General features: G+C 44.3%; 1 protein-coding gene and 2 non-coding genes across 6 annotated transcripts in view; 2 read left to right on the forward strand and 1 right to left on the reverse strand.

The window, feature by feature from the left end:
* Window positions 1-1,275: 1,275 nt before the first annotated feature.
* On the forward strand, window positions 1,276-1,365 carry LOC142498209 (small nucleolar RNA SNORD88). The gene has a single exon (XR_012802392.1). It is a non-coding gene; the product is annotated as a small nucleolar RNA SNORD88 (small nucleolar RNA).
* Window positions 1,366-2,766: 1,401 nt separating this feature from the next.
* Window positions 2,767-2,855, forward strand: LOC142498208 (small nucleolar RNA SNORD88). The gene has a single exon (XR_012802391.1). It is a non-coding gene; the product is annotated as a small nucleolar RNA SNORD88 (small nucleolar RNA).
* Window positions 2,856-3,127: 272 nt separating this feature from the next.
* LOC142497624 (testicular acid phosphatase homolog) overlaps window positions 3,128-23,787 on the reverse strand; it is a 48,850-nt gene continuing 28,190 nt past the window's right edge. For 2 of the 4 annotated variants that reach the window (XM_075605671.1, XM_075605669.1), the window contains exons 2-11: window positions 22,529-22,624; window positions 22,247-22,333; window positions 14,565-14,717; window positions 13,438-13,536; window positions 13,226-13,321; window positions 12,235-12,367; window positions 11,046-11,128; window positions 6,716-6,822; window positions 5,491-5,678; window positions 3,128-4,977 (exon numbers count right to left, since the gene is read on the reverse strand). In XM_075605671.1, the coding sequence (XP_075461786.1) occupies window positions 4,877-4,977; window positions 5,491-5,678; window positions 6,716-6,822; window positions 11,046-11,128; window positions 12,235-12,367; window positions 13,226-13,321; window positions 13,438-13,536; window positions 14,565-14,717; window positions 22,247-22,327 (1,041 nt within the window). In that variant the 5' untranslated portion in view covers window positions 22,328-22,333; window positions 22,529-22,624 and the 3' untranslated portion in view covers window positions 3,128-4,876. The remainder of the gene's footprint in view (window positions 4,978-5,490; window positions 5,679-6,715; window positions 6,823-11,045; window positions 11,129-12,234; window positions 12,368-13,225; window positions 13,322-13,437; window positions 13,537-14,564; window positions 14,718-22,246; window positions 22,334-22,528; window positions 22,625-23,787) is intronic. The other 2 variants (XM_075605670.1, XM_075605672.1) reach the window with 2 other exon arrangements.

Raw genomic sequence — 23,787 nt, forward strand, 5'->3', positions numbered from 1 at the left:
CAGGTATGTTGGGGAATAAAGAAGCACAGGAGGGATAAATGTACTTTAAAGGGTTTGGTGTGATCTGCACTTGTATGGTCCACTATTACCTGTCCCTCATTGTACATGATCTTATCAGATGTTTTGCCTGTGGCAGTAAAGTGTGGTTCAAAAATGTACTAGTTACAGGCCTGATAATAATAATCCTGTCCAATTTTATTTAAAAATATTTAGTAGACAGCTAGAATGTTATGTCCAACATTGAGTGCTATATCTAGTAGTTTAAGTCAATTAGTAAAATAGTTTCCATAGCATTGATCCCTCTGTGTTGCAGCTACTGCTGCATGTTCACTCACCATTCTGTTGCTGTCATTTTACTATCTGAAATATCACTTGTGAACTTCAGTGGGGTGTCATTCATAAATCTCCCCTGAAAAGGGGTGCTGCTGTGCATACCTTCCTACTCCTGGTAAATGACCTCTCTGGCCTTCAGTAAGGGGGAAGGAGTTGATCTTTGTACCCTGTGATGTGGGCACTGGGCTCTGAGGCAGTAATGCTGATAGCTGTGCCTCTCTGTGACTTGACATGCAGAGAGACTGAGGGACTTGCATTAGGATCAGGGGAGAATGTGAAACGTTTGGAAGATGTGATGCTCAAATAACAGCTTGGGCCGAGTCCGTACTAGGTGCGTGACGTCACGTGTGCCTGCCGTAGAGGTGATTTTTGGCTTACAGGGAGGCGTGGCTGTGACATCACAGAGCTGGGTCGCCCTCATTGGCTGAACCGCTCATGTGTCCCAGCCATCGCGGGACAAAATCGTGCGCTCTATGGCCTACCTCGTTCTGTTTGCGCTGTCGCACTAAGCATGGACGCAGCCTTGCTGTTAACTTGGACTATGGAGAATAAATTAATTACAAGGTTGCTATTGTATCATGAAGCTCAAAATGTAGCACCATGTTGCTGGTGCCTTTTGCATAAGTGATGTTTCAATTGTGTATTTTGAGAAGTTTGTAATAGTAGCATAAATTCTGCCTGGCAAATACCTCTATAAACCATGTTCCTATTACTTTTAGGAATATGGACATTGGCGGATTAACCAACGTGCACAAAGGTATGTACATTAAATTGCAATTCAGGGAGCTTTGACTGGAAGTTGGTTTTCGCCAAAGTTTTGCATTGCAGATCGCTGCAAGTTGCTGCTTATGAGACTTTCGTACCATTTGGCTCAGTCGCAAATTTCATATGGCCCAAATAGGCCGAAAATATCACTAAGTATCCCAGAATATATGGTGGCTCCTGACCCAATGATGTTAGCACTGGGCTCTGAAACTACGTGAAAGATGTTGGTGCCCTTCTGTCTTGACATGCAGAGGGCCTGAGGGACAGGATGCACTGAAAAATGCTTGTACTAAATTTGGAAAAAAAAAAAAAAAAAAACTGGCACCAGACCTCTGCCTATTGCTTGTTGGAACACAGCTGTTCTACCAGCGATCAAACAATAGTTTACTACCAGTGATACAATACTAGCTGTATTAAAATGGTAAAACACTTTTTTAAATAGGTTTGAAGCAGGGTGTCTCTGGAAGTGAATGGTATACATTTCAGTTCCACGGACCCCCTGCTTCCTGAGATACTCGCCTCCATAGGGGGTGCCAGCAGTGGGTTTAAAGGTCCTGGTCATGCAGGCCAATAGGAAGCCACAAGGGATGATGTCACGGCTTCCAATTGGCCCATAGGACATTTAAGTAGATGTGGATAAACAGGTTATCCCATCAGGTGCGTCAGAAATAGTGTGGTAGTCGCTGCAAACATGAATACATTCGTGTGTGAATATTTAACACCATATGGCAACTGGCCCAGCTCTGGGCACCAATTGTTGCATGCACTCACGGTTTAGGAGAATGAAAAACGCCGTTGTTCGGTCCTCTGTAACTGCAGTGTTGCACCGCCAACCCTAACGTGACTGTGACGTCACGTGGGGCGGTCAAGTGACCGGCGGTGATCTCCGGGAGCAGCAAGGTAAGGAACATAAAGGCACCGTGTCTCGGTCTTCAGTAACTTCAATGTTGCACCGCTACCTCCGACGTGACTGCGACGTCGCGTGGGGCTGTCACATGACCGGCAGTGATCTCCTCCGTGAGCAGCGACTACCCGGCGTGCAATCCAGCAAAGAACTACAAGGAGACTCCTCCAGCAGCAGCGGGGAGCACAGCCGTAAAGCAGACAGGGTGTAGACATGGGTGGTGACTAAAAAAGTTTATTGCAACAGACATGTGTAGCTGATGGATCCTCTGACGCGTTTCAGACCTCAGGCTACACATGTCTGTTGCAATAAACTTTTTTTTAGTCACCACCCATGTCTACACCCTGTCTGCTTTACGACTGTGCTCCGCTGTGCTTCCCGCTGCTGCTGAAGGAGTCTCCTCGTAGGACTTTTAAGCTGCCGGAACTGCTACTGGCATCCCCTACGGAGGGAAGTATCTCTGGAAGCAGTGGGTCCCCGGAAACTGAGATTGACACGGTTCCGCTCTGGAGACCCCCTGTTTCAAACCTATATATACAAATCTATCTACAAGAGATGTCTGAACAATTTGTACAAGCCACACTACAGTTCCTCAATGTGGCGGTACTGCAATTTTATTAAACTCTAGTTAGTTCTTCTAATTGACTACTTATCAATCCCTTCATTGCTTTACAGATGGCAACCAAACTGAATGCAGCTACTGTTGCAGCTACTGTTGCATCTCCTCAGGTACTGTATGACCTTTATTAGTGAGGGCTCTTGACTTGTCCCAATGATGTTAGCACTGGGCTCTGAAATTACTGAGTGATAACTGTGCCCCTCTGACTTGACATACAGTGGGACTGAGGGACATGTCATCAGCAACATGGGAAGTACCTTATATCCCGGTCTACTGTAGCAGTATCTTATTTATTTATAAAATATTTTACCAGAAAGAATACATTACTTCTTGTTTTCAAGTATGTCCTGGGCAGAGGTGATTATCCAGTGTTGGGTGTTGAATACACATTTCTAGAACTAATATGCTATGGAGTATTATAAGCCAACAGTCGTATTACAAAGCTGCACTTGTGGTCAAGAGTATCCGCTTTGACTATAAATGATACTCAAATGCTGAAACTCCTATTTTAAATAGCCAGTCTAAGTTTAATAGTACAGTATTTACTTTGGTCATTGTGACATGAAATGAAGTTTTACATGCAGTATAAATTGCTTCACCCTGATGAGCAGAGCTGTATACCGAGCCTGCACTTTAATAGTTTGGCCAGATGACCGAGTGGTGCTTTCAGTGGCAGCTTTGCCTTCTGGTTGTATGACACTTTAGAAAACGATATTAAACTGTTATAGCCATTCTGCTTATGAATTGATGCCTCTACAGTGCAGCTAAATGGGTATTGGTTCTTTACACTGCGCGTGCGGCTATGCCTGGTTCTTACCGTGGTGCGCACATTACTGATGGGATAGCCAAAGTTACTGGGTACAAATGAACTAATAAGTTTGTTTTTTGTCATTGCAGGTTCTGCAGCACGGAGTTCCTGGAAAAGCCATAATGCTGCCGCTGAGTTATGCGTATTTTTAAAGTTTACAATAAATGGTGTTTGATTTCCTGACTGATTTTTGCAGTATAGTTTTGTCCGTAGAATGTGGGGACAGTTCAGGCAGATTATGAACTATGTAAAGTGAAACAAAGAATGTATTTGTTCAATGTCCCCATTGTATGAACAAATAATGTTGTGCATCATGTTTTCCCATATGAATTATTGGGTGTATATAAATCTATTATAGAGGTGGAGTAAAAGATCAATAAGTGTTACAGTAGGTGAAAGTGTATACAATACAATAAAATTGTGGTATTTGCCACTCACTTTTGGTCCTAAGTGGGACTGTTGCTTTAATGGAGGTACAGTAGGAGACCCTTATCTAGCTACGGCTCGTTTGTAAAAAGAGTATAAGGGAGTTGATATAGCCCAAAGCAACTGGTTGTAAAAACTCACATTGAACTTAGTGGGAGTTATTCAAATAAGCCTTTAAATGGTCTCTGAAGAAAGTTATGATATGGGTGCTCACTGAGCACCATAAAGAATATTAAGATGTTCACTCAAGGAATGATTACAAACTAACCATACTCAAAGCTGTATAAAACTCCAGTTAAGTACCACCAGCAGAGCTCGTTTTATTGATATACCTCCCTTTTTAGTACAGGTGGCTCAGTCAAAATGACTAAGCCACCTGTGCTGAGGGATGGTGGTGGCACTTGTGGACCACCTACCTGAAGCATAAATAAAGCATAAATAGATAAGTGCAGTAGGACTGTCACTTGTAACTGATACCACAGCGGTTGCGAAACAGTGTGGCACTCATTCTGTGAGTTAAGTTGCTCCTCAGATTTTTGATTACATAATAAAAAGGGAGCCAGAACAGGAGCTTGTCGTTTGGCACGTGATGAGGCTATGTAGGGTTCTATCTTACAACCTCTTCAGTGCAGAAGGACCTACCAACCCACTGCAGAGCAGTACATTACTGGCACCCTTTTAGCTGAGAGATTTAAATGTTGGGGTAGAATGCAATTTGTTCTCCTGCTCCCCCTTTTCTACACGTATTCCCCATTTAGGTCATATGGTGGTTAACCTTACATACAGCAGACTGAACACACATGACCTGCCTTTGTCTGGGTAGGGTTCAAGAGACCTACAGTTGTTCAGAAGATACATTTAGGCTATCTAAAATAATTGCAAAGTATCAAATATGAAGATGGATTAAGGAGCGGATACAACATCAAACAGAATTGTTCCTGTAGTGAGGGGGTCCAAGTGGGAAAATCTGTTCCTTGTTTGAGTGACTCCTTGCTAATCGAGCTCTTTGGCGCTCATGTCTTCATGCTGAGCGGTTATGTGTTGTATAGGCCCAGATCAGGACTGCTACCAATGCCAATACAAGAATTCCCACCGTGATGGATAAAGCCAGAGTGGTAACATCTGCAAATAAAACGTTATTAGTGGTGCTTATTTTATTGTGAGCTCAGAGGTGCATTCCCACAACGGATAACGTGAATTAATGGCAATGGCAATGGTATGCAAACTTTTTTTTAGTTGGTCATTTGGTGGCTTGCACATATTTGTCCATTAGGTGAAAGAAACAAGATAAGTAAGCACCTTCCAGAGTAACTGCTGTTAAGGAAATGCTTGGATAGGTTTTCACATACTTATACGTGTTTTTTTTCCCGTCAAGGTTTTACCCATTATAACTATCACTGCTGTGAGTGTACTTTGGACCTACAAGAGACTGCAGCTAAGCCTCTACTGCTAATGCAGTTCTGGATACAGTGGGACATAACCTACAGTAACCTATACCCCATATAATGGAGAATGCAGAGAAAACAACTTTACTGTAGTGATTCAACAATTGGCGGGCTATGATTTTCTGTGAGGATATTTCCTGTGATAGGGGAATGAGGCATTGCTGCAGTTTTCACTCTGTTATAGCATTACCTGATTTCTGGTGCTCCTGAGACTGACATTCCTTCTTCCAGTCCTGAGGGGTGACTGGTGCAGTCAGCTGGGTGAAGCGCTGCAGAGGGCAGGGAGAGGTGCACCCTGGAAGCACCAGCTCATAGGGCTCCCTGCTGGACTCATTCCGATAGTGCATGCTGATACTGTAGCTCCTGCATAGGATACAACTGAAAAGATTCAGCAAGTTCTTGGCATGTATAAGAGCAGCTGCTGAAATCAGAAGGGAGTGTTGTGAAGACACTGGTGCAAGCATAGGAAGCCTTAATAGTGTTGGGTTAAATAGGTAAAATAATCCAACATGCGGTATATCTCAAAAATAGAACTGCATTTTCTGATGTGGATTTTTAACTGGCGGATGAGAACTAGATGAATGGGAGACCCGCACATGCAAAGTGGGTGAGTGCTCAGTAAGTGAAGGGAATTCAGATTATTCTTATTTTGGGCCCTTGAGGTGCCAGCACCAACCCTGCTGTAGTTGCTAGAGGCACAATTTCTTTGATGTCAAAATCACACAGTGAATTCCTTGTAGGACCCGCCCTAGTATATGCGATATTCATATGTATCTATTTTTAGTGAAGAGTTGAATACATCATACAATAGGGACTGTGACATGATTTAATGGAACAATGTAAGTTATTTAAAGGTACAGTGTGTTCATTAGTTTTGGACTCTTCATAACTCTCATTGCCCGAATAAAAGACTAGTGAGGTTTTGAAAGCTCATGTATAAAGTGCATTTATAGAGCACAATCGTGTATCCATTAAAAGTCCCTTTTCACCACCTTGGCATTTGCATTCAAAATCAATAGATCCATGTTACAGTATGTGTCCTCTAACTTATCACTAGATCGGTACTATGTTTAGTGTTGTGTAGCTGCAACCATGTTGTAAACTAGACTCAATGAAGGTATGGTGGATTAGGGCCAATAGTTCCATACTCAAAGTCACAGTGTTACAAATAAAGATACAATCCATCTTTTATTAGCATAAACCAAGTATAGCACATAATGTATTTTATGATAAGTATGAGCCTTAACTATGGCTGCCATTGTTGCCTTACAGCAAAAAAGAGGTAAGAAGCCAGACGCATGCATGGATGTAATACAATTTGGGTTCTGAGAGTAATTATTGCAGATGTCTAGAGTGCAAATGTGACAGTAATTATCTGTTTGACAATTTACATCACATAGGAGCAAGCGACTTACCCATCAACTTCTTTGTAAAACTCAAATATGTGACAAGCTGCATACGGTGGGTGCAGGCCATTATAAATCTTCAGCGCACCCTGCAGTGCTATGATGGTGCTGTCATGCTAGGGTGAGAGAATATGAAGTGGCAAGATAAAGGATGGAGTCTACAATTGTATGTCTGCATGTAGTTATATAGCGCCATTAATGTACATAGAGCTTTACAGCAGTAATACACGTGACAATCATATAAATAACACATAATGGGAAGAAGCGCTTCAGACATAAAAGTAACATTTAGGAAAAGGAGTTCCTGCTCCGAAGAGCTTACAATCTAATTGGTTGGTAGGAAGAACGTACAGAGACAGTAGGAGGGAATTCTGGTGTGTCTGCAAGGGGCCAAGGTTTATATATGAGGTAAATTATCAGCCATGGAGCTACTCGGATGCTTCGGTAAGCAGGTGTGTTTTAAGGTGGGTCTTAAAGGTGGATAGAGCGGGTGCTAGTCGGGTGTTGAGGGGCAGAGCATTCCAGATGTGTGGGGCAGTCAGTGAGAAAGGTTTAAGGGGGAGAGGGCTTTGGATACAGAAGGGGTAGAGAGAAGACATCCTTGAGCAGAACGCAAGAGTCGGGATGGTGCATAGTGAGAAATTAGGGCTGAGATGTAAGGAGGGACAGAAGAGTGTAAAGCTTTAAAAGTGAGGGGGAGAGTTGAGTGTGTGATACGGGATTTGATAGGAAGCAAGGAGAGGTATTTCAGCAGGAGAGACGCCGAGACATTTAGGAAAGAGTAGAGTGATTCTGGGAGCAGCATTTAGGATAGATTGTAGGGGAGAACAGGGGAGAGGCAGGACAATTGTCTGTCTGAAGTGGCCATTCAAGATGTTTTCCATGGGAATTTCTGGCTGTACATGGCTACTTCAGACAATATAGAATAAGGCCCATAGTCTCCACAATAGTCAAACATCACATCAAGTCTATAAATTAATCATGTGGGTGGATGATCTGTCTGTGGCCCTAGGCAGAATCTAAGGTCTTTACACATGAGAAACAAAAATATGCACAACACATAGAATTATGGACACGGTATATTGACGATGTGATAATACTATGGAATGTACAAAAGCTGCATTGAGATTTCACCAATATCCTTAACAGCAATAACAATAACTTGAAACTCATCTTTGAGATTAGTTCTGTAAAAATGATGTTCTTGGATATAGAGATCAAAAAAAGATAAGGATGGACATTTACAGACAACGGTTCATACAAAAAAAAGACAGCTATACAAAAAAAATTCTCAGAGTCACCATATGGGACCTGTGTTGCAGGGAATACCAGTTGGACAATTTTTAAGAGCAAAACGGAACTGCTCCACAGAACAAAATGTTGACGAACCAGCTAAAATCATGAAAGAGAAATTCTCTAAAAGAGGCGATAGCTGGATGTACATTGAAAAAGCACACAATAGAGTACAAAAAAATTAACAAACATTACTGTATGGTGACAAAACATCCAAACATCCAAAGATAAAGAAAATCATATTAGGATTATAGGTACCTACAGTAAATAGTGGAAGAACATCAAAACAGTTCTCAATAAACATTGGCATATCCTCTAGGAAGATAAAGATTTAAGAGAGGTTCTAAACCAAAGACCACAAATAACATATAGATGCTCTACTATCTTGTCTGACCAACTGGTACACAGCCACTGCCACCAAAAAAGAGAAACTTCTTGGTTAAAGTCCAAAACTGTAGGTTCATACAGTTGTGGTAACTGCAAATCTTGCAAACGTATGAATCCCACGAAACACTTCCAAAACTTGGACAATAGCCAATCCTTCAAGATGAAGATATTCATTAACTGCAAGTCAATAGGTGTTATTTATATGGCCGCATGTAAGTGCTGAAAGAAATATGTGGGCAAGACCACACGCCAACTAAGGAGACGCATACTGGAACATGTGGGTACCATAATAAAGTGGATACCCCTATATCAAGACACGTAAATAAACTTCATAAAGAAGACGCAAATTGTTTAAAGTTCCAAGGCATTGACCAAATAACACTAGGTATCAGCAGGGCCGGTGCAAGGGTATTTGGCTCCCTAGGTGAACTTTCAGGAAAGGAGACCTGGACAACGCTCTACTGAGAACAGAAGTAAAGTGGATGGAAACCCTGGGCACATTGATGCCAAAGGGTCTAGGCAAGGGATTGGTTTATTCTGCATTTTTGTAAACAACAGATCCCCGTTCATATTAGGAAGCTAAGAACAGTAATCCATTGGAAACTGACTTGGAATTGGAGTATTAGAATAAAATATTAACAATTTAGGAAATAATGATATAGCCATTAAAATTGATTTTTAATAATGGATGCAATAAAAAGACAGTAATAACCAGAATATGAAGCTAACTACGTGAGAAGATCATCAACTGTATATATACACACATATATATATACACACTTAAATAATTTGGGAGAAGGAATTAATCCATAAAATAGAGGCCCATATGCTAAAGTTTTTCTAAGCGGTTTGCATTACGGAACTACGAGAATACAGTTTTTGTCAAATAATGCGAGTTGGCGGCTTTTTTAACAAACCACTTGGATTGGCAGAACCGGAGTGAAACTGCTTCTAAAAAAGCCCTCTAGACACGGATTGGACATGTGAGAAGGGCATAGGCTTGGGTCCCGCTGCGTCCGGCGGCGCGCGCGGCCATGTGCGCGTTCCCCACCATCACATGGTATCCTCCCGAGCCGGTCCCAGTCCCTCCTCACTGCACAGCTGACTACGTGCTGTGACGCATCAGCCTGCCGGGGCTACCAGCTCCTTGTATTTTGCAGTGCTGACGCGTCACGTGGTGCACGAGTCAGCCAATGAGGAGAGGAGGAGGGGAGGAGGAGAGATGGGGAGGAGCGGAGGGTTGTGGAAACGCTCCGAGGCATTTATCTCTGGGAATGAAGCAACCTGTGCTTGGTAGCAGAGTCCTGCTGCAGGCTCACAGGGGATACATGTATTTACTTCCTGTCCTCACACTAACATCTCATTTACAGACGGGGCCTGGGGGACGGGGCCCGGCTTCAGGGCAAACTATTTCAAATGTCTTTGTTTTTGAAATGGGGGGGAGGGGGGTGCGGACAGGACTTTACAGCACTCGATCAATCTGTGGAGATATGTCAATGTTTTACAGATATATTCCACTCCAGCACACGGACACACAAGTCATGGCCGTAACCCCCTTGTCATGGCCACCCTCCCCTTCCCCTCGTCATGGCCCCATCCACCCGACCCGTTTGGTCACGCCCCCCCCCCCCCGCGAGCAAAACAGTTCACTGCAGAACGCAAATCGCGGTGCAGTGAGTTGCACGCGCCACCGGCAAGCAAGGCAGCCGTGCGGACGCGTGCAGCGGGACCTCAGCCTTACAGAATAGTAGTGCATGCCAATCCGCTTCTAAACTTTAGATGTGGTTTGTCACACTTCGGAGCTACTAGAATAGGCCCGTTAGACTCTCCTTATGCACCACACATATCCTTCATCCGTCTAGATACTCTTTACACTGTTTTTCATCACTTTATCTTACTAACTCAATTACTCAATAATGTACAGATACCTTCTTATCCTTTCTTTCTTTTCTGTTTGCCCCAAGGGGTATTATTAGGTAGGGCACTTATGTTATTACAAATTGGGTATTCACGTAGGTGTTCTCTCATGCCACTCATTAAGAATTGACTGAACACTTACCAGGGTGTATTCTAGTCCTCAGTAACTACCCGCCCTATATTACTCTTCTATGTTGCACTGTAGGCTATGGTATTTAATTTTTTACATTTTATATTACTCCCAGTGTTGCTGTTATATTTTATGACTAATATACATAAAAAGTTTTATTTTTGTTAATAGAGGTGGCTCTTTGAGTGCATCATATTGGGAACCAGTTTGCTATATCCAGACTTTGCACCACAAATAATGTACCACAACTAGGAATGCGGAACATTCATATTAGAAAAAATATTGTGCATTTAAACAAAATGTGTTTGCACAGTACTCCAATTATGATGGGGAAAAAAAAAACCATTTCCTTCATTTATTCCATAAATACAAAAAAATAGAAAAACGAACAATGTTTAGGACCAATTTCCTAGAAAGTGCCAGTGCCATCACTTACTGCTCCTTATAGTGACTAGTAAGGCCATACAGCGCTGCTTACTATGGAACAATTGTAATTAGTGCTTGTGGGTTACGGAAGCTCTAAAAGGAGAAATTAGTGTGAGAAAAGCCCATAAAGGTGTCTTCATATGGACAAGAGGCATATACTGGAGATCTATACACTGCAGGACTCACCGCTGAATACATGACCATCCTTAGTGGCAGAGACTTGTCCAGCACCTCTGAGAAATTCCTCAGCACAGCATCCACCAAGATCCCTGAGAACACAAATGTCGGGTTAAGTTACACGAGAGCAGAGTTTGCATTGATGATGACTCTGATGTGCGAGTATCTCACAGTGTAGGTGTAAACACAGAGATTCTCAACACAGAGAACACCGGGATTCTCAACTCCAGTCCTCAACACTCCACAACAGGTCAGATTTTAAGGATATCCCTGCTCAGTCAAAGACTGAGCCACCTGGGCTGAAGCAGGGATAGCCTGGCAACCTGACTTGGTGGTGGCCCTTGAGGACTGGAGTTGGGTACTTCCAAGGAGGAAAACTAGATGAATGAGAGATCAGCACGTGCAAAGTGGGTGAGCGCTCAGTAAGTGAAGGGCCTTCAGACTATTCCAGCTTTGAGCCCCTGAGACGCCAGCACTAACCCTGCTGTAGTTGCTAGATACACAATTTTCTTGCTGTCAAAATCTTCTCACAGTCAACTCCTTATATGACTCCCCGTGGTATATATTCATGGAATGTAGAATGTCTGAATTTTTTAGTGAAGAGTCGAAGAAGCTTCGTACATGCACCCTTCATACAATAAGAACAGTGACATGATGCATGCACATACTGTAAGAGTTTTTTAAAGGTATAGTTTGTACATTTGTTTTTGGAGATTTCATAAGTCCTTCTTATAGTCTGAACAAAAGAATACTAAGGTTTTGGAAGTGGATTTACAAAGCACTCTAATGTTTATCAACTTAAAGTTTGCAACACATCCACGTGACGTGCATCCCCTTGACATTTGCATTCGAAACCAATAGATCTATTTGCAGATGCACAGTATGTGACCTTTAGGTTATCACTGTATGTAGGAGCTATTTTTAGTGTGGTGAAGCTGAGCTGAAGCCAAGCAAAGGTTGTGAGATTTCTGCCGGTGGCAAAACAAGAACATGAGACACTGAATGGCAAAATCACCATTAGCTTCGTATCATGTCATCACGCCTTATGCATGTTGTGAACTTGACACAATGAAGGTATGGTGGATAGGGGACAGAAGTTCCATACTCAAAATGACAGTTACAAATACAGAGAGAAACATTGTGGATGAGTGTGCGTGACTGTACTCAGGAGAACGGTGGGCAGCTTGCAGGGACTCACCCCCGGTCAGACGAGCCTTCTCGTTGGGCTTGTTGAGCTCCACATGTGACTTGACATCGAAGGCAGAGATCTCTTCCAGAGTTCTCAGCACTGCTGGAGTGGCCCATGTCGGTAGGGTCAGGTTGTGAGATTTCTGCAGGTGGCAAAACAAGAACATGAGACACTGAATGGCCAAATGACCATGGGGATCATATAGTGTCATAGTGCTTTATCCTCCACCACTGAATGAGTTAAAACACTACACTACATATTGCAATACTGCATTTACTTATCTTCACTTAAAATCTTTTAAAAGCACGTTTCTTTCTCAATATACCTTCAAATGTTTTTACATCTGGTGAAAACATATCCAATTGTTTTCCACTGTCATTAAATGGCAAGCATCTCGAATAAAGGCCTAAAAAATATCAATTTGAGTCTTGTTTTCAAATGGTAAAATAACATTTTAATAATAATAAATTGTAATATTTTTTCTTATACAGCCCTGCAATGTATACAACAAAAGACAGAAATGCCCAATGCTACATCCAATGTGACAAAAATACTTAGTGAAATACTTCAATATTGTGGTGAGTAAGGGTCATTTGGCCCTTTGGCCAAAGCGTTATAAGCCTGCAAGCCACATCACAGCATGACCAGTAAGCCCTCCAGTGTACACAGCACTGTGTATCCAATGTTCCAGGCACATTAGAACATACAATGTAATTTTGGTATCTGGAGCCCAGGTGTTAAGGTCACAAGGAGCTGACACTGGGATATGAATTGGGTTCACCCGCTCCATAAGGGAGTCCTATGGCCATTGAGCTACTTCTTTAAAAACAAAAAACAAATGAATAGGCAAATATCAATAGTTATAACTAAAAATATATGAAAAATATGTGTATATTGGAGCCTGAAGTGTTTGCTTAGATCATGTATAATAAAGTACGGCCTACACGCATTTCAGATGGATTTCCTAACCTCTGTCCCATACATCAGTGACTTATCTCACCTGACAGAAGAGTGTGTCATAGACTTTCCAGACCCGATGGGGGACAGCGTGCTCCACACCATAACCTGTGTAGTTTGCTATACTATCAATGAAGTCCTGTGTGTAATAAAAGGATGAGGTGAGGAAGGAGCATGAAGATCAAATTCCTACCTGCTGCAGACTTCACTTCTCATAGGCATAACATCCCCCCAGTGTGACAGGCAGGGCCTCACCTTCCAGCTGCTCATCTTGTTCTGATACTCTGGTAGCTGGCTGGTCTCCTTCATCAGCTCGAAGAATCGCGGGCAGTCTTTTGAAGGGAATTTCAGGAGCTGGATAACAATACATTGAGCTGCTATCTCTTCTGTCTACTTCTATGCCAGTTTAAACAGTGCATGCTCCTTTCTCTAGTCTAGGGCCTACAGACATAGCTAAGTAAGGAAGATCACTGACGTTCTTTTCGCACTTGTTTACAGTTATATAAAATGTTTGATATCAAGTATATATGGGCTATTTCAGCATATCATATCTTATTACACCGCTGAACTAAATTCTAAACTATGCTGGGCTAACCAGTACCAAGCTTTTTACATTTTAACTGTAGGGATTTGTTTATAGGGGTTTGCTTATGTATTTTTGTAGTTAATAAATACAATTTTTGTTTGACCTTGAATCCTAGTTTAATTTTTTGATTCATTAAATAAAATCTTTTTGGGAGCAGGAGATATGTTAGAGCGGCTTTTCCCTCCTGGTTCTTTCTTGGGAACGGATCAAGGCTTCATGCCCATTTATTTGTTTTTCCTTAAATATTGGGCTTGATAACACCCCTGTATTTGCGGATGAGTACCGCCTGATATTGACCATGAGCACCTGGGTTTTCTTTTCCCATTTTTTTTGGCTGAGTTATACAATAGTTCATAGAAAAAAAACATAATAAAATCCATTTAGACGGCCTCTCTGTGGTGTGGTGTTACTGGGAAGAAGTACCAAAGAACTTCCCATGGGAACGAAACGCGCGTCGGGTTTTAAGCACCCCTCTAGTACGTAACATATTAACTTGTCAGCTGAGCGGAGGCCTCCTTCTGTGCTTGCTGGGGGTTCTACAACTCTATATGTATCAAACTATAGAGTCACTGATTTATTATTTATTTTTTAAAGAAAACCTACTAAGAGAAGACATATTCTGCACATGAGTAGGGCCATATTTACTAAGCAGTCTGATACCATAAGACATCTTCTGGTCCTGGGAGACACCTTACAGCCCATTAACTTAGGCTGGAAGGCAATAGGCTTAATGTGCCTTCCAGTAGCTGGTTCAAAGGTATATCTGTTGTGCGCTGGAGCAGGATCTGACACTCACCCTGTCTTGGGAGACAGGCACAGTATGGACAGGAATTGGCTGCCACGGTATCCCTGGATGCCAGAGCTGGGTGTTGTTGGGGGGGAACAGTCCTGCCAGGTTTGCCTGTGCACTCATCAAAGTCCGATCATAGTCTGTGCTGCGGACATAGATCTATGTGGGGAGAGCATAGGAAAAATGCAATACACAGTATTAAAGCACATCCCTTTAGTGCACTGTGAGCTCTATTAATACAAGGTGCTTAAAGCAGCAATACATTCAAATCCTATGTGTGTTTTTTATTTATTAGTTCTGTGGCATTAGATAATACTTACTGCATTAAAAAAATAAACTCTTAATGCCATTGTTTCCTGCTTTCTGAGCCCAGTAGTGCAAGAGTTTATGTAACAAATTATTACAAATAGGAAAGTGTTGCATTGTTCCCAGCAGGAGACTGCGGCTGAGTTGAAATCGCTAACAATAGACAATATTACCCTTAGTGATATAAGGTTATATTGTAGCTGTTTCTACAAGCACTGACTGAAGGATTGAATAAAAGTAGGCCATTAGGTGAACTTATGGAGCAGGACATTTGCTGATCAATCCCAGGAGAACGGATCGATCAGCAGCTTAGGTAATTAGTGTTCATTAATGGTCATCAAATGCTGCATATATTAAAGCCAACAAAAGAAAAGAGCTGTGCTGCTTTAAAACACGCGAAAAGAGAGTGCGGAGCCTTTAGCTGAGCGCGCAAGACCGCAAGGCCCAGGCTCACCCCCACCCTCACCTTTTCTCCCCTCTTGGTCACTGGTGACACTCCGGATAGGGGGGGGGGGCTGGCTGGAGAAGTTAAAGGCAGGCAGTGGGGGGCGGGAGGTCATGCCGCGCCCCTCACTGTTTTCCCTCCCTCCCCATTTGGTTAAATTCTGTCTTGTTGCGTTATACTTGTGTAGCCTCTTGTAAACAGCACAGGCTATACCCATCTTCCTTCTGCTGTGGTAAGCCCTGTTAAGATCGGGCACCAGTAATCATCCTGGGTTTTCCCCCCTTATAGCCCTACCCTGAATGATAGACGCAGGCCTGGACTCTGCTGCAGGCGTGAGCACGAGGGGAGGTCCTGGTGACATCACGAGGGGAGGGGCTAGCTCTATATTTAGTAGCCAACTCCGGTGAGTAGTGTTCTTCGTGCGAGAGTAGCTCTTCTATTTAGTTCGAGATTAGTCAGAATCTGGAGTTGCCGGTTAGTTATGCCGGGAGTATGCAGTGCCGCTAACAGGCCATGAGTCAAGAAATCCTGCGGATCGGACCAAGGATTTGGAGAGAACTACGGGTCCCCCCTGCGAAGAGTGCAGGCGAAAGGAGAGTGTACAGAATCAGCGTCTTTTAAGTAGAGCTGATAGAGTTATAGACTTGGTGGACCAATGCCCTCACCCCCCTGCCAGGGGTGATGGGGAGAATCCAAGACCCACTGCAAGGCTAACCTCGGGGGTGGGCCACGGGGTATTGAAGCCCTAGCTCAGACCATCCTGCTGGAACAGTGACTTGGAGGGAAGGAGAGGAGGAATTATCTGGGCGAAGGCGAGTGGCGTATAACCCGTCCTGGCTATTGTGTTGCGGCTGTTGGAAGCCCTTATCGTTGGGATATTGTTGCGTTGTCAAATAAAGAGACTATTCCTCATCCGTAAAGACTGTGTGTGATTTGGAGAGTATAACCCTGGGACCCGAGGGGTTCTTCTATACCGGTCCTGCCCCATATTCCTGGGAGTATAGAAGATGGAGGCGCTGCACCACTAAGAGATCATGGAGGCTACCACCCCAGAAGCCCGGTCCTGGCTCCCCCACAACATCGCGGGAAGCTCAGGCCCTCCTGTTCCTCACAGGTACGCACCACACCGCATGTAATCCGCCCTCATGCACCCTAGACACCACCGTAGAGTCTGGGGGGGGGGGGGGAAGGGGGGTTACACTTGTATAAAATATATTTATATATGAGGTGTTTGTTGGGGCTATGTTTCCTCTGTCGTGGCGGCTGGTAGGGGGGTACGTGCAGGGTAACCTTGCCAGACGAGACTCAGTTACGGTAATGCCTGGTGGTGGCATGGTGGGGGAGTGGGCAGGGCTCATTGTGCTTTGAGTGCCTGGGGCCGATCTCGCGGATGACCTGGGGTGCGATTGTGACTTGGGACGGTCCCAGATAACGGACCATGATATGAACAGGCCTTACCTGTGGGTGAAGCACCCCTCCCCCTTTTGCTGTATTTAAATAAAAGCCGCGGCCATTGTACCTCCAGACATTTGTGTATGTGCTTTATTTGTGGGATGTTGCGGGGGAGCCACATCGCAGGCTCTAAGGTCATGAAAGCTGTAGAACGCAGGGAACGCAGTAAAATGTCCCATATTTGGCTTGTCTGTGCTCTGGACTGTTGCACAACCCACTGGTATGGACAGAGGATACACTAAGGGAGTAGTGATAAATGACAGAAAAAGAAGGGCAGGTCACCCTAAAAGGTCTCCATGAAGATGTTGCAGGGTGCTCAATGCACCAAGGACCACTGACCATCAGGGCCACCAACAGGGTGGGACAGCCGGGACAGGTGTCCTGGGCCCGGTGGCTGTGGGGGGCCCGGCCAGCAGGTGCTGGCAGTTGGGCCCGACCTCTGGCCAGGCCCGGTTGCCGGGTTCTTTCGCGGCCGGGCCCCGGTTCTCCCTCAGCTGCAGGCCTCTCCCACACTCTGTCCCACGCCGAGCTTCCGATGCTGGTGCGCGACGGGCCTCTCTGACGTTAGCTCGCCGGAAGTAAGTTGGGCCTCAGCTTCCAGTGTGCGCCGGCATGAGAGGGAGGCCCGGTGCGTGCTGACGTCGGAAGCTCGCCGTGGGACAGAGTGAGGGAGAGGCCTGCAGCTGAGGGAGAGCCGAGGCTCGGCTGCGAGAGAACCATCAGCCGGGCCTGGCCAGGGGTCGGGCCCAACAATCAGCGCCGGCCAGCCGGCTGGGGCCCCGCAGCCACCAGGCCTGGCCTGAGACTATCCTCAAGGTAGAGAGTGTAGTTTGCTAAACAAACAGCACAGCGCTCCAAAAAACCTTTACAGCTGTGTATATAAAATGTCAGTATGGTGTTGCAATACAGATCTTGTTCCTTAGCTATAATAGCAGTAGCAAGAATAGGATATAAAATATAATTCCTGTGAGTCCCTTTTCCAATTCCAAAAAACCCCTTCAGAGAGTATTCATCCACTTTCAATGTAGCTGATTCAGTGCAATCCTAAATTGGATGATGGTGATGATTTGTAAGTAGCTAAGTAATATAACCAAATGCATAATACAAGAGTCATCCGTATTGTCACATCAACTCCGTATAGTATATGGATAATAGTGGGCAAAAATTGAATGGAAAAAATAGGGCACTCACGGGATCTCCTTCTTTGTAGCTTCCGCGATCGGCCAATCTCCGGTCCAGGGGTGAAGAAAGGAAAAAAGGCGGCGGTGCACGAGCGGAGGGATCACACAGCGGGCAGGTCAGTAACCTCTAGCCTGTAAACCAATGTACCAATAACAATTTCTAAGAGCTGACATACCTGCCCCCTGTGTGATCCCTCCGCTTGGGCTGCGCCACTTTTTGTCTTTCTTCACCTATCCTCAAGGTAAGTCTATATTTTTTTATGTATTGGGGGATGGGGGTATGTTTATATTTATTGGAGGGGGTGTATTTTTTTATATGTATTGGGGGGTGGGAGTATTTTTATATTCATTGGGGGGGGGGGTATTTTTATATGTATTGGGGGGTGGGAGTATTTTTATATTCATTGGGGGGGGGGGTATTTTTATATGTATTGGGGGGTGGGAGTATTTTTATATTCATGGGGGGGGGGTATTTTTATATGTATTGGGGGGTGGGAGTATTTTTATATGCATTGGGGGGTATTTTTATATGTATGGGGGGTATTTTTATATGTATGGGGGTGGGAGTATTTTTATATGTATTGGGGGTGGGGGTATTTTTATATGTATTGTAGGGTGTGGGTATTTTTATATGTATTGGGGGGTGGGAGTATTTTTATATGCATTGGGGGGTATTTTTATATGTATGGGGGGTATTTTTATATGTATGGGGGTGGGAGTATTTTTATATGTATTGGGGGTGGGGGTATTTTTATATGTATTGTAGGGTGGGGGTATTTTTATATGTATTGTGGGGTGGGGGTATTTTTATATGTATTGTGGGTTGGGGTTATTTTCATATGTACTGGGGTGGGGTTATTTTTATATGTATTGTGGGAGGGTGGGTGTCGTTTTAATATGTATTGGGGTGGGTGTCGTTTTAATATGTATTCGGGTGGGTTACTTTTTAATATGTATTGGGGGTGGGTGTCTTTATTATGTATTGGTGGGTGTTTTTTTTTTTGGTATTTATTTTGTTCGGGGGGAGGGGGATTGAGTGAGAGTGGGGTAATTGACAGAAGGTGGGGGCGAGTGAGAGGAGATAGGGGGGAGTGAGTGAGTGAGTGAGTGAGGAAAAGAGGGAGTAAGAGTGAGACACAGGGGAGATAAATACATGCGAGGCGGGAGGGGGGGAGAGTGAGAGGGGGGGAGAGTGAGAGGGGGTGAGAGTGAGAGGGGGTGAGTGAGACGGAGGGGAGAGAAATACATGGGAAGAGGGGGGGGGGAAATAGCGGGGGCTCGTGAGGTGTGAAATGGTGGGGCTCGCAATACCGCCAACACGGGGGAAGAGGGGGCCCCGGAGGGAACTCTAGTTCTGGGCCCCGGGAAATCAGTCTGCGGCCCTGCTGACCATCACTGTCTCGGCTGCAGCCAGATGCAATTTTGCAGTTGATGTCACCAATTAATCATCAGTCACAAGTGTTCCTGCTCCCCTATTTGAACTCTACCTTTGCCTTATTTAGCAAATGACAGCTCTGCCTGAATAATCATTAACGTTTTTGCTGCCAGACGGAACAGCAATGTTTTGTTGGCCTGCATCCTGGCAGGAAAGTGGTTACATCAGGGGCGGGCAACTCCAGTCCTTAAAGGCCACCAACAGGCTGTCAGGATATCCCTGCTTCAGCATAGGAGGAGGTTATTTTTTTGTCAGTTTTTTAGCCATCAAAGGGGCCTATTCACTAAACTTCGATAAATCGCACGTTTTTTATCATGCGCTAAAAAAATGCCAAACCGCACTTGTTTGTGTTTGCTTGATGAGCGACATGTTACTCCAGCAGTCTGTGAGAGCTGCACAGAGAGCGCTGCACAGAGAGAGCGCTGCACAGAGAGAGCGCTGCACAGAGAGCGCTGCACAGAGAGAGCTGCACAGAGAGCGCTGCACAGAGCGCTGCACAGAGGGCGCTGCACAGAGAGAGCTGCACAGAGAGAGCTGCACAGAGAGAGCTGCAGAGAGAACTGCACAGAGAGCGCTGCACAGAGAGCGCTGCACAGAGAGCGCTGAACAGAGATAGCTGCACAGAGAGAGCTCCAGAGAGAGCTCCAGAGAGAGCTGCAGAGAGAGCGCTGCACAGAGAACGCTGCACAGAGAGAGCTGCACAGAGAGAGCTCCAGAGAGAGCTGCACAGAGAACGCTGCACAGAGAGACGCAGTTTTAATTTTAATAACATAGTATAGAAGCAGGGGTTTTCCGGAGCTGAACCGCATTCATTTCAGCCCTGGGGACCCCTGATTCCTGGGTTACAGGGTTACAGTATCGCTCTGCATTGTTTAAACCTCCCCTGTCACGTGAGCGGGAGATTTAAACTTTGCGAGGATACCGCCTCATATCGGAGCCTGTAACTCGGCAAGCAGGGGGTCCCCGAGGTGGAAATTAATGGGGTTCAGCTCCGGATACCTCCTGCCTCAATACTGTGTTATTAACATAAAATAGCTTCATTACCTTAGCGGCAAGCCCCCTAAGCCCTCCCACTACCAACCCGAGAGGCCTAACTACCCACCCTGGGGCAACTACCCCTTTCATCCACACCCTTTAGCCCCAACAAACATTAAAATACCACAACCCTACTACCCACCCACTCTACCCCCCAACACATGGTGTAATGAGAAAAAATCCTATTATCAATATCTAGATAATAGCGCTTTTGCCCATTAAAAATAAAACATTACCCAGCCAGAATAAAGTAAATTAAAGTTGTACTGACCCCTGCCAGGATGAAGACCATCCTTGTCGTCCTCCTTATCCTCTGTGTCTTCCGTGGGAATTAACATTAAAATATAAAAACTAACTACTGCCATTAACCCCTTAATCACCTTAGCGGTTAGTAACCGCTATGGTAATTAAGGGGTTATCCCCCCTCCCCGCTTCCCACCTGGGTGGCCTAACCATCCTCCATGGAGCAACTACACCCACCCCTCACCCCCTCTACTAATTGATTATCACTGTGGTAAACCATGCCCACAATATGGGCATGGATTGCCACAATGGGAATGAATGGGCAAGCTACAAATAAAATAAAATAAATAGAGGGGTGGGGGGTGGGGCGGAGGGTGGTTAGGCCACCCGTGTGGGTAGCGTTGAAGGGGGGTTAACCTCTTAATTACCATAGCGGTTACTAACCGCTAAGATGATTAAGGGGTTAGTGGCCAGCCGTTAGTTTTTTTATTTAAATGTTGCGCCAACGGAAGACGCAGAGGACGTGGAGGAAGACGAGGACGGTCTTCATCCTGGCAGGGGTCAGTAGAACTTTAGTACTCTTATCGAAGTTTAATGAATAGGCCCCATAAACTTTTTTAATTACTAAAGTTTAAAACAGATGACAGACAGCTTTACACTTTTTTTTACAGAGATGAGGCCTACACAGAGAAATTAATTCCACCAAGTAAGTTAGGGCTGCGATACTGCCAATCCCATGGAGATTGTGGAGGAAACTGCCATTCAGGTCAATGAGAGTTTTCCTGTGATCAGCGACTTCGGACATTAGTGAGTAAGTCACTTGGGGGAAAAGAGTCAATGACCTCCCGATACAGGTTATCGCAATGTAATCACGTGTCTGATGTACTAGTCAATACTACTCACAGTGTGATAACCCTGGTGGTTGTGCTTAGTTCTCCCTATGAACACTCTCCAAACATACCATTGTTACAAAAATAATATTTTTATAATAATAACTTTATTTCATGTAGGGCTTTTATCTCAATGGGATTTAAATAGGGGGACCAGATGTCCCAGTTTAGCCGGGACAGTCCCGAGTTTTTTGTTATTTCTCCCGGTGTCCCGAAATAGTAGTAAATGTCCCGCAATAGTTGTAAATGTCCCGCTTTTAAAAAAAATGACTGCTCGTGCCCGTACCGACTACGCATGCGCAAAAAATAGTGCACGGTACTCAGCATTGTACATAGACAAGCTTATGGTGCCTGAAGCACAGGGAGATAAGGTGACTTGCTCAAGGTCACAAGAGCTGACCGCGGGATTTAAACTAGGCTACCCTGTTTCAAAGTCAGTTTCATTGTTTTCAAGGTCAACGTCATTGTTTTCAGGGTCAATGTCTTTACTCACTGAGCCTCTCGATCTCCACGCCCCCTAATATGTAGACTTTAAGATACATGTTCAAAATGTCTCTCTAAATGACAGTGTAGCAGAAAGTAGACAATATTTTAAGCTTGATACATAGCCCTCTTAACCTTAAAACAAAGGCAAGTTGGAGGACATTAAAAGAAGATTAAGAGAATGATGTTAAGGGATAAATCAGAGATCAGATGCTTACCTCCCGTCTGCTGTATGAAGAGCTCAGGAAGTGTCCATATCTCTTCCTGAGATACTGCCCCAGTTCATACTGCTGCCTCATGCCCTCCTAGTAGTGAGAGAGAAAGTTTAATTGAGACATCACACGTTACAATAGGGGTGGGCAACTCCAGTCCTCAAGGGCCACCAACAGGTCAGGTTTTCAAGATATCCCTGCTTCAGCACCAGTGGCTCAGTCTTCGACTTGTGTGGTAGGCACCCCACACTTCACAAATGCATCACTTTGCAGAGGATCTAACCGCACCTGGGTGAGCTGCTGCAGTCCATTTGGCCAAAATGTTTCCTTATAGGGATCAGCTGGGTATGTATCAATGGGAGCGCGGTCTCCATGGCGGAAGATCTGGAATGGCAAACATTACAGATATCTGTAAGCCCTGTACATATACAGAAGAGGACGTTTTGTCATTAAGATACTGTGAAAAAACCCAGGTCTGAGATCAAATACAGGCACCTCCAAGCTTTGGACAGAACATTTTCTTAAGTATGTATTGTCATACTATGTAAAGTGCAGCCTTGCCTATCAGAGCTGTATAATTATACATTATCCTATGTCATTTATCATTATGCATCTCCATTTCTAAACATAAATTAACCACTATGCCAGCCTGGCCTCACACTCATCTGTTGAAATACGCACACACCTGTTCCCAGAGCACTGTGGGCCATAATTTCTAAGCAGTGCTACAGCACTTCAAAAGGCACTTTCCGTGTTAGAAAATACCTTTTGACCCTATGCAAGTCAATAGGCCATAAAGGTCCATAATGATTATGTAGTTATACTCAATAAGACACCTTCCATTTCAGAAGACACAGCGTATTCCCGTGAATGGGAGAGATATAGGGTCATGGTTACTAAGCCACGCTGGAAAGTGTCCTATAGAGTAGCACTGCTTAGTAAATTTGGCCCTACATGTATTCTGCAACTTTGTACCATTCACTGATACATTGTATCCACCTACGCTTCCCTGATCCCTGCATCTGCAGAATAACACATCTTTTCTTTATCAACTACACATGCCTGATCTACATGGTACTTCCCACTCCGAAAGTAAAAATATCACTTCTCCATGTGTTTCAAAAGTGAATGTATTTTTCTTTTCACTGTACTTGTAATGTTATTAGGTAATTATTATCGTCGGTCCTCATCTGCTTAACTAACATCGCATCATCATTATACATTGTCCCTGTGTATTAGTACAAAGGTAGCCAACTCCAGTCCTCAAGGGCCACCAACAGGTCAGGTTTCCAGGATATCCCTGCTTCAGCACAAGTGGCTCAATCAGTGGCTCAGTCTTTCACCAGCCACTTGTGCTGAAGCAGGGATGTCCTGGAAACCTGACCTGTTGGTGGCCCTTGAGGACTGGAGTTGGCTATCTCTTTAATAATACACAGGGACAATGTATAATGATGATGCGATGTTAGTCAAGCAGATGAGGACCGACGATAATAAATACCAAATAACATTACAAGAACAGTGAAAAGAAAAATACATTCACTTTTGTA

Source organism: Ascaphus truei, chromosome 6 (genome assembly GCF_040206685.1).
Source record: "Ascaphus truei isolate aAscTru1 chromosome 6, aAscTru1.hap1, whole genome shotgun sequence".
In the NCBI taxonomy this organism is placed as follows: Eukaryota; Metazoa; Chordata; class Amphibia; order Anura; family Ascaphidae; genus Ascaphus; species Ascaphus truei.